We start from the raw sequence: 11,580 nt of genomic DNA on the forward strand, positions 1-11,580 counted from the left end.
AGTTGTCTGTTTTTGTAAGTAAAGTGCCCTTGGAACACAGCCGTTCATTTACATATGCTCTATAGCAGCTTTCCTGTCTCAACAACAAAGTTGAGTAATTGAGTGGTTACAACAGAAACTAGCAAACCCTAACATATTTACTATTTCGTCTTTTATAGAAAATGTTTGCTGACGATCTAGAGAAACGACAATGCCACACGTTTGTTCTGACTGTGCACCAAGTTTTCATAACTGTGAGGACATTTGACCAGACAATATTGAAAGGTTATAGTCCTACTGGCCGGGAAAACAATTCTCCCCAAATTAGCTTTCTGTCCAGTCTGCATGTCCTTTTTCAGATGTTACTTCCCTCCCTGCAGTTAAGGCTTTTAACAAGGAGGGGCACAGAGGATCTGCTTACCCAGGCAAGCATGACCAGAGTGGAGATTTCGTGACCTCAGAACGAGTCAGCCCATGGAAACAGTGACATTTGCACATCTCTGTGAGTCCTTCTAGAACCTACTGTACAGGACCCTATGGTGGCCAGGTGACTGATATACCAGAGACCAAGAACAAAGACAAGTGGGACTCACCTGACTGTTCACTGACTGGAGCTGTGAAGAGGTCAAAAGTCACAGGTTAGCACAGAGCTCATAATTTTGAAATTTGTATTATTCTGATAAATTTCTCAAAAATTCTTTCCATCTTTCTCTTCTTTTCTATTCCCCTACACAGTGGTTAAGAGCTACGGCAAGCTACAGGAAGCTATGGTTGTTAACCAAAAAGAGGTTAGCAGTTCAAATCCACCAGCTACTCCTTGGAAACTCTATGGGGCAGTTCTACTCTATCCTATAGGATCGCCATGTGTTGGAATTGACTCAACGGCAACAGGTTTCTTTTGTTGTTGTTGTTACTCCATTATTTGAGCCCTGGTGGTTCAGTGGTTAAGAGCTTGACTGATAACCAAAATGTTCAAATCCACTCGATGCTCCTTGGAAACCCTATGGGGGTATTTCTACTCTGTCCTATAGGGTTGCTATGATCAGAATCAACTCAAGGGCAATGGGATTTTTTACTCCATTATCACCAACAATTCAACCTTCCTCAAACTTACAACTAACCCTCATTTCATTTTATAATTACAAGGCAAGTTACAAGCCCAGTCTTTGACCAAAGAGATTGCCAGGAACAAGTCCCATGATGTTGGATATTTCGTGATTCTCTCCTTCATTTCATTCTCTTCTTCTGTCCTCACACCCATGCTTTTCAAAGGAGTAAACACTTGATAACGTGGTCACAGAAGGTTCATCAGAAAATGAGCATTGGGATAGTTGGAGAGTTGAACCCACTTTAAATTGATTCCTTTCCTTGCATTATATTTTATGTTAGAGTTCTTTGACTCAGTTAACAAATATTTATTTCTTCCTGCCAAATATACAGAAAGGAATCTTTTTTTCTCCCAGCAGCAGCTCTCTTCTCAGTCATAAAACCAAAAAACCCACTGCCATCGAGCCAATTCCAACACACAGCAACCGTATAAGACAGAGTAGAACTGCCCATAGAATTTCCAAGGAGCACCTGGTGGATTCAAACTGCCAACCTTTTGGTTAGCAGCCATAGCTCTTAACCACTACACCACCAGGTTTTCCATCTCCTTCATAGCCCGCAAATAAATAGAGGAACATTAGTACAGCTTTGCAATGAATCTCCTGAACTCAGATCTTGTAGGTTACTGTTGGACTCATTGTTTTTTTCATGGTGGGGAAGGGAAGTATTAAGTGTAAAAACTATGAAAATTTTATAATGAGAACATCACATTACTCTATAAGATCTTAGAGTTCAAAAAGAAATGTATGACTAAAAAGTAGTAAAGTGGCCCACCTTGAAAATTAAGGATTGGGATGTGTTTCGATTTGATTTTCCTCAGACCCCTGATCCGGCCATCCCCCACTGCTTTGCATCTGCCTCTGAAATTTGGGCTGGAAGCAAAGACCTGAGCATTCCTACTTGTCCCTGGGCTATGGTTAAACCCCAGACCACTCAGGAGGTGGACACCTCATCCCGTTGGCCACCTCAGTTCCAAATCAAATAATCACACTCACCAAAGATGACCAGCAATGACCACAGCAACATGAGGACCTGGTGCAGCTACTTGAGAAGAGATATTCTTACAGCCACCAACTGGAGCCTTTGAGCAGGGAATGGAGCCTGCTTTTCAGAATAGGTTTTACGTAATTAGCAAAAAAAGGAAGTAGAAGAGACCAGCAAAGTGTTATCTCTATTGTCTGTTCTATAGGCACTAAGAGAGTTAAAGATGATCCTCTCTTATTGGCAGAGAAATTTCACATCTTGCCACCAAGGGTGCTGATTATGACTATATAGGGCTCTTAAAGAGTCAGACACAGTTCTAAGTGCCTTCTCTTCACAAAGTTGTTTAAAGTCCCTGTCAGCTTCTGAATTTGGTACTGTTGTGATCTCCTTTATACAACTGAGGTGAGTAAGCTGACCAAGATCAATGCGGTAGCAGTAGCAGAGCTAGGATTCCAGGAAGCCCAGTCCCACAGCCTGGCTCTTTAGCGCTATGGTATATTAATATGATGTATTGCTTCTCAATGTTCCTTAAGATACCAGAATCATTATCCCAATGGCTCAAATTTCTTACCTGAAATTTTCTTAGTCAATTTCTGTCTAGAATAGGATCTTACTAAAATTCAAAATACTTGCTCTATATCACTGAAAACATGTCCCCTTCCATGTTTCTAATTCACTTTGTTTTTTGTACCCCAGGCTGGTCCTAAAATAGCCACACTCGTCAGTTTTTTTGGTGGGTAGAAATCACGCATCATGCTAGTCCCTGCTGGGACCCTCGTCCTGATTAGATGTGATCCCTATTAATGTTGTATGGTGAAACCTGTGAGAACCAGAAATTGATGGACTGCCTTGTTTTTCCAGGTCTCACAAGTTTTCCACCTTTGACGGGGTGCAATTTCACCACATGTCTATAGCTTGTTTTAGTGGAAAATATTTGTTTTCGTTCACTAACGGGTTTCCACCTTACACAGCTTGTACCTTTCACACTTTTTACTGTGTCTAAAAATGTACTCAGAATCAGGCTGTCCAGGTCTTATGCAGCATGACACTTTAAACCACAAAAGCATAAGCGCTTATAGCTTGGTGACTGACTGATAGGGAAATAATCATAGAGTCAATGCCATCTGTTCAGGTGAATACTTAACATTATCACTCACTATAAATGTCACTCTACTTTGGGATATTCATCAAAGCATTTCTTATAATAGTGAAAAAACAAAATACTAAAATGCCAAAGGAAGATTAAAACATAAATCCACTGTCAAACCGTGGAATAACAAGCAGCTATTAAAATGCTTCTACAGAAGAATATTTCATGGCGAGAAAAGATGTTTATGATATATTGTCAAGGGGAAAGTGAACACAGAATGCAGTTTGTCTCAAATTAGGAGCCCGCTATCCCCAATAAAAAGTGTTTGGGATGATAAGATGCTGCTGTTAGGTGCCGTCAAGTCGGTCCCAACTCATAGCGACCCTGTAGAACAGAGTAGAACTGCCCCATTGTGTTTCCAAGGAGCAGCTCGTGAATTTGAACTGCCGACCTTTTGGTTAGCAACTGAGCTGTTTAACCCCTCCGCCACCAGGGCTCCAATAAAGTGTGAGTGTAATTATATACGAAACATGGAGTTAAAGTGGTTTTCATTTCTCTCATTCTGCTTTTCAGTGTTTTCTAACATTCTTATAATAAACATATGTTATTTATGTATTTTTAAATTAAAGATTCATTTAAAAAAAAAAAGTTCTGGGCTGTATGGCCTCTTTCACCTCAAAGAGAAGCAAGCAATGCTACTCTCACTTTTGTATGCATTTAGAAGAACGACCTATTCTCTCCCTGGAACGAGAAATAGTCACCGAGCTTCTTGTCGAATCCTTGCCCACTGGGAGGGTTTCTAACCAGTCTCCACGGAGTTGATCCTGACTCATGGTGACACCATGTGCGTCAGAGTAGAACTGTATTCCGTAGGGTTTTCAATGGCTGGACTTTCAGAAGCAAATTGCTAGGCCTTTCTTCCAAGATGTATTTGAATGGATGGACTTGTACCTCCAACTTTTTGGCTAGCAGCTGAGTGTGTTAAGCATTTGCACCACCCAGGAACTCAAGAAGGGCTTCTAGATGACCTGTAATTCTTCCTCATCCTAGCCACCCAAGAAGGCATAGGATTCTGGTAGAAGGAAGGGAATTAAGGAAAAAGATAGAGAGGAGGGCATGGAAAAGGTGGTAGAGGAGTTGGTGGTGGGTGCAAGTTTTTCACAGTCATCTAAGAAGATTTTTCAAAATACCCATGACTTTTCATTGATTCTGATCAACGGAAATATAACCACTTCAGTTTAAATTTAGTATTCCCTAAGGCGTTACCAAATGGTGTGGAGCGGAACTCATGGTTGAGGTGAAAGTGGGTGCTGCAGATAGAAAATAATAGAAAGTTGTTGAAGACCAAATCTGTTGTACTGAGGGGCCTGGGCTACAATGATGGCTATAAGTCCTCTAAGATGGTTGATATGATCCACCTAGGTGCTGCTCTGTATCTGACAGATGGTGGACAATTAATTACATGTAGATAAACATAGCCTTGAAGCCTACCTAAACTTGTATGCAAACTAGGGACCACAGCCAGAGATTAGGAATTTTGATCAAGTTTAGGGTTCCAAGGCCACCAAGTCTAAGAATTCTTTTTCAGTGGATATAAATTGCGTATCATTGTAATTGCTGCATAAATGTCTGTAGAAGTAGTCACAGTCATATTATCCCTGTTGTAGTAGCATAGTTGTTATCTTAACAGTTACCACAATTACCTTGAATGACATATGTCTTTGTTGAATGGGGCTTGACCTCAGAATTTCATGTTCAAGGCTATAAATATATACTTTTGCCATTAATGTACAGGTGATACTGTTTGTTCTAGACCTCGTGAAGCAGAATTAGCCCATAGAAATCTGTATGTTGTCTTCATAGACACTTTCCAGGTGTTGTTTAGGTAGATAAGACCCCTCTGCCCAAAAGATCCTCTACAATGCAACTCATTATTTGCTAGAAATCCACTGGGTCTCTCCATAGTCAAATAGCATGACAGGGAACTCAGAATATGTAAGAATGCCTGAAGGCTCTCATCCGTTATCTCTCTGGGAGATCCAAAGATGGAGATGTCCCAGAGATCCAGGATCTAAAAGACATATCTATGTATTTGCTCCAGGGAGTCAGAGAATGGCATAAGCGGGTAGCAGTCTCAGATAAGGTCTGCTCTAGGGGACTGGAGTTTACAGAGCCAAATTTTTCTTCTTCATGAAGAGTACTCATTCCTTCAGTAGCAGTATAAAGTCTGATAAACTCCTGCTATTCCTGTGATACCAAGTGAAGGAAGAACCAGCCTTGAAGTCTGAGGAGAGGCAGAGGCACGGAAATCCATAGTGAGATTCTAGAAAGACATTGGAGAAGCACCTGCAGCAGGTAGAAAGCCTCTCTCTTGTGAAAAGGCCTGGTAGGTGGCCTGGGCTCCCCAATGATGGCAGGTGGGGAGGGCACACCAAAGTCCAAAGACAATCTGAAATTTAATTGTGAGTGTGTGAGTTTTCCAGCAGGTAGATGAGTTATTACTTCCCAGGCAGGAAGTATGACCAAGGAGAACTGTGGATGGTGGGGTTATTGACTGCTGATCCTTAATATAGTCACTTACAGCAGCTTTGTGTAGATGGCCTCATAGCAAATGATCATCAGTTGTGTTGTGGCAGAAGAAAGCCAGGAACCATACACAGAGATTATACTTTCGGCTTTCAGTTTTGATTTTCTCTGAGGTTGTTTGCTTATTCTTCTGACATCCTCTGCTAACAACACCCTCCCTATTCACCTAGGTCTGATTCTAGGCAGGAGAAACATTCATTTAAGGATTCATGCATTCAATACAGTTTTATTCAATGCCCTTCATTTTGGGGGTACAGTACATGGAACTCAATACGCATGCATGAAAAAATATGGCTCCTACCCTTTTGGGAATTACTGTCTAGCATCAGGAGACTAACATGAAAAAACAAACACACTCATGTGGTGTGTGCTGTGGTGGGACTCTGTACAGCATATAAAATTGGTACAGCGCTGAGTGAGAAAGGGGAGGAAAGACTTCCAGAAGAATGGAATCCTGAGAGATGGGTAGGTTTTCACCAAACAAATAAGAGGAGAAGGGAGGAACTCCAGGACTACTGAGCAGCAAGAGCAAAGTAAGGAACCAGGGGCCAACTACAGCTTCTCAGGGATCCACAGACTTTAGAATGGCAGACACAAGACTTCAAAGAGGAGCATCACAAGATATAATGTCCAAAGATTGGCCAGATAAGATCAGGGATGATGAGTTGTAGAATGACATCAAGGACACCATAAATGAAGAAAGCAAAGCGTCCTTAAAAAGACAGGAAAGAAAGTAAAAACAAAACGAGTGTCAGAAGACACTCTGAAACTTGTTCTTGAACATAGAGTGCCTAAAGCGAAAGGAAACAATGATGAAGTAAAAGGCTGAACAGAAGATTTCAAAGGGCTGCTTGAGAAGACAAAGTAAAGTGTTTTAATAAAATGTGTAAAGACCTGGAGATAGAAAATCAAATGGGAGTAACATGCTCAGCATTTCTCAAGCTGAAAGAACTGAAGAAAAAATTCAAGCCTTGGGTTGCTGTATTGAAGGATTCTACAGGGAAAATACTGAACAATGCAGGAAGCATCAGAAGGAGATAGAAGGAATACACAAAGCCACTGTAACAAAAAGAGTTGATCAGCATTCAACCATTTAGGAGGTAGCATGTGATCAAGAACTGATGGTATTAAAGGATGAAATCCAAGCTGCGCTGAAGGGAAGAGTGAAAAACAAGGCTCCAAATTGAGAGAATATAAATTGAGATGTTTCACCAAACAGATGCAGTGCTGGAGGTGCTCATTCATCTATGTTAAGAAATTTGGAAGACAACTTCCTGGCCAACCAAATGGAAGAGATTCATATTTGTGTACATTCCACAGAAAGGTCATCTAACAGAATGTGGGAATTGTCAAACAATGTCATTAATATCACACACACAGGTAAAATTTGCTGAAGATCATTCAAAAGTGGTTGCAACAGTACCTTAACAGGGAACTGCTACAATTTCAAGCCCGATTCAGGAGAGGACATGGAAGGAGGGATATCATTGTTGATGTTAGATGGACAGTGGCTGAAAGTAGCGAGTACAAGAAAGATGTTTACCTGTATATTATTGATTATGCTAAGGCATTCAACTGTGTGGATCATAACAAAGTATGAATAATATTATGAAGAATTAGAATTCCAGAACACTTAATTGTGCTCTTGAGGAACTTGTACATAGACTAAGAGGCAGCCTTTCAAACAGAACAATGGGATATTGCGTAGTTTAAAGACGGGAAGTGTGTGCATCAGGGTTGTATCTTTTCATCATATTTATTCAATCTGTATACTGAGGAAATAATCAGACAATATGAACTATATGAAGAAGAACATGGCATCAGGATTGGTGGAAGACTCATTAACAACTTCCAATGTGCACCTGACACAACTTTCTTGCTGAAAGTGAAGAGAACTTGAAGCACTTACTGATGAAGATCAAAGACTACAGCCTTCAGTATTGCACCTCAACTTAAACAAAACAACAGCCCTCACAACTGGACCAATAAGCAACATTATGATAAATGGAGGAAAGATTAAATTTGCCAAGGATTTCATTTTACTTGAATCCACAACCAACACCCATGGAAGAAGCAGTCAAGAAATCAAGAGACATTGCATTGAACAAATCTGCTGCAAAAGACCTCTTTAAAGTGTTCAAAAAGCAAGGACGTCACTTTGAGGACTACGGTGCAACTGACCCAAGCCATGGTATTTTCAACCACTTTGTATGCATGCGAAAGTTGGACAATGAATAAGGAAGACCAAAGAAGAGTTGTGTTGGCAAAGAATGTTGAATATACCGTGGGCCATATTTATGCCAGTTCCCGAGAAAGGTGATCCAACTGAATGTGGAAATCATAGAACAATATCATTAATAACACATACAAACAAAATTTTGCTGAAGATCATTCAAAAGAGGCTGCAGCAGTACATCAACAGGGAACTGCCAGAAATTCAGGCGGGATTCAGAAGAAGGCATGGAACCAGGGATATTATTGCTGATGTCAGATGGATCCTGGCTGAAAACAGAAGGGTGTTTATCTGTGTTTTATTGACAATGCAAAGGCATTCAACTGTGGGGAACATAAAAATTATGGATAATATTCTGAAGAATGGGAATTCTGGAACACTTAATTGTGCTCTTGAGGAACCTGTTCATAGATCAAGAAGTAGTTGTTCAGACAGAACAAGGGGATACTGAATGTTTTAAAGTCAGGAAAGGTGTGCATCGAGGTTGTATCCTTTTACCATACCTATTCAATCTGTGTGCTGAGCAAATAATACAAGAAGCTGGACTATATGAAGAAGAACAGGGCATCAGGATTGGAGCAAGACTCATTAACAACCTGCATTATGCAGATGACATAACCTTGCTTGCTGAAAGTGAAGAGGACTTGAAGCACTTACTAATGAGGATCAAAGACCACAGCCTTCAGTATGGATTGCACCTCAACATAAAGAAAACAAAGATCCTTACAACTGGACCAATAAACAACATCATGATAAATGGAGAAAAGATAGAAGTTGTCAAGGATTTCATTTTACCTGGATCCACAGTCAACACCCATGGAAGCAGCAGTCAAGAAATCAAAAGACACATTGCTTTGGGCAAATCTGCTGCAAAGGACCTCTTAAAGTGTTGAAAAGCAAAGATGTCACCCTGAAGACTAAGGTGCACCTGACCCAAGCCATGGTGTTTTCAATCATATCCTATGCATGTGAAAGGTGAACATGGAATAAAGAAGACCAAAGAAGAGTTGAAACCTTTGAATTGTGGTGTTGGTGAAGACCCTTAATGAGATGCATTGACACAGTGGCTGCAACAATGGGTTCAAGCATAGCAAAGATTGTGAGGATGGCGCAGAACCAAGCAGTATTTAGTTCTGCTGTACATAGGGTCAATAACAAGAACAACTTATACTAGTTGTAATAGCTACTGCAATTTTACACCTAAGGAAACACAAAGACATTAGTTAATCTGACCAAAATTGCAGAGCTAGTAAATGGTGGTGCCAAGATGTAAATCCAGACAATCCTTTTTGGAGATCACACTTTTAACTATTTTGCTAGTAATTTAACTCTCAAAAGAAAACATGTGGTCACTGAAATAAGGTAGAAATATGTTAAACAACAAAGTAAATATAACAGAAGAGAGAATTCGTAAACTGGAAGACAGAAATTAGGAAATTACTCAGAATATAACAACGGCAATGAAGAAATGAAAAATTTGAAAGATTATTTCAGAATAGATTGAAAAGGTCCAGTAAATTTGCAATATGAATTTTTGAAGGAGGGATTTAAAATAACGATGAGGCGGTATAATAAAAAAAGAAGCAATAACCAAGTATTTTCCAAACTTGAAGAAAGACATGAATTCTCAGTTTTAAAAAGGATTAATTTCTAGCAAAATAAATAAATTTTAGATACACTATCATGAAGCCGTTTAATACCAAAAGTAGAGAATCTTAAAAGCAACCAGAAGGAAAAGGCAGATTAACTATAAAACTACAACAATTAAACTGAAAGAAGCCTTGTCAAAGGCAATAATAAAACAAAAAGACCACGGAATAAAATATTAAAACTGTTGAAGAATATAATGGATCAAAACAAACAAACCCATTGCTGTTGAGTTAATTTTGACTCATAGCGACCCTACGGAACTATCAGTCTTAAATCCTACTTTTGCCCGCTTTGGACAATTTAATACAGACCTCAGCACGAAGAACTAGAAAATTGTAGTTTATGAAGGAAAAAACTGATCAAGAAGTAAGCAGCGAGATGTAAGATGCCACGGAGAGGTTTAATGAAAGTGTGAAGGCAAAGTTTCTTAACAGAAGAGAAATGATCTTACAAAGAAATTCAATTTCTGGATAACATGGTGTTCCAATTTCATCCTTTGAGGCCCTCCCTGAGTTCCTAATATAGCAATGGCAGACGAAATATAAAACATAGTGTTTGTCCTAAAAAAAAAAAAAAGAAAATTTTTCCATGGTCCAGGAACAGAAACTCAGTTTAAAACATTTAAATTGAAAATGTGGCTGAAGGAAATAAGGGAGCAAGGCTATCAGGAAGAAGAACATTCAAGTATAGGGAACAGCAAGTACAGATGCCCCGGGATGGTACTGTATTTGAAGTATCTGAGGAACGCCGAGGCTAACGCGGTTGCAGTGGACTATGCAAGGGGAAGAGTGGTAGGAAAATCTGCGGTATTAAACAGAGAGTCCAAAAACAGACTCATGTTTAATTCGAGCGAGATAAAGGTAGCATTGAAATAAAAAGGGAAAGAATAGACTATTTAATAAATTTTGTTGTTGTTGTTAGGTGCCATCAGATCAATTTTTCCTTATAGTGACCAAATGTGACAGAGTAGAACTTCCCTATAGGGCTTGCTTGGCTGTAATCTTTATGGAAGCAGATTGCCAGGTCTTTTTTCCTTGGAGCCCCTGGGTGAGTTTAAACTGTCAACCTTTCAGTAGATAGCTGAGTTGATTAACCCTATGTGCCACCTGGGCTTCTATAGTTAATAAATAATAGTGGGCAATTTATGTCTGTTTTTAAAAATAAATTTACATCCCTACTTCCCATAACTGAAAAATTCCAAAAAATAAAGACATAAATACAGAAATCAGTAAAAGTTAGATTCCTACCTCTCACCAAAAAAAATACATATATAATACATTGAGTGAATATTAAAAAAAAAAAAAAAAAACTGAGAAAGCATTATCAGAAAACATAGGAGGATATTTTTATAACACGCTCTGATAGAAGATGACAGAAAGACAAGAAACTCAGAAACTCAGAAGAAAAACATTGAGAGATTTAGCTACACAAAGACTAAAGTTCCATATTTTAAGATTCACTGTAAACAAAAAGTGAAGTGAAAGATTAGACAAAACCATGTGTATCACATACAATGGAAAAATGGTTAAAATACCTAAGATCTTAAACTAATTTTAACATCATGGTTAAAATTTACATAACTGAGCAGACATACGAGACTATGTGGGCAGCTCCTGCCTGGAGGAGAGATGAGAAGGCGGAGGGGGACAGAGGCTGGCTGAATGGACACGGGGAATACAGGGTGGAGAGGAGAAGCGTGCTGTCTCATTAGGGGGAGAGTAACTAGGAGTACATAGCAAGGTGTACGTAAGTTTTTGTATGAGAGACTGACTTGATTTGTAAACTTTCACTTAAAGCACAATTAAAAAAAAAAAAAAGACGTGTTAGGGAAATGCCTAGGAATCTTGTAGACACAGGCCTCTGTTAAGATTCATAGTGGATTTCCAAGAATTACAGGGGTGGAAAAAGGAGTGGAGCAATTCAAAGGGCAAAATATTTGATTCCTATAGGT

At 39.4% G+C, this 11,580-nt stretch overlaps 1 protein-coding gene across 7 annotated transcripts in view; it reads right to left on the reverse strand.

The window, feature by feature from the left end:
• LOC135227225 (Fc receptor-like protein 2) overlaps positions 1-11,580 on the reverse strand; it is a 505,822-nt gene that overhangs the window by 30,717 nt on the left and 463,525 nt on the right. Inside the window, exons 1-2 of one of the 7 annotated variants that reach the window (XM_064283013.1) lie at positions 2,082-2,360; positions 573-593 (exon numbers count right to left, since the gene is read on the reverse strand). The exons of 5 other annotated variants lie outside the window; for them this stretch is intronic. In XM_064283013.1, the coding sequence (XP_064139083.1) occupies positions 573-593; positions 2,082-2,112 (52 nt within the window). In that variant the 5' untranslated portion in view covers positions 2,113-2,360. Of the gene's footprint in view, positions 1-572; positions 594-2,081; positions 2,366-11,580 lie in introns of those variants that run through there. One more of the 7 variants, XM_064283015.1, reaches the window with a different exon arrangement.

The sequence above is a fragment of the Loxodonta africana genome, chromosome 3 (genome assembly GCF_030014295.1).
Source record: "Loxodonta africana isolate mLoxAfr1 chromosome 3, mLoxAfr1.hap2, whole genome shotgun sequence".
NCBI classification, from domain to species: Eukaryota; Metazoa; Chordata; class Mammalia; order Proboscidea; family Elephantidae; genus Loxodonta; species Loxodonta africana.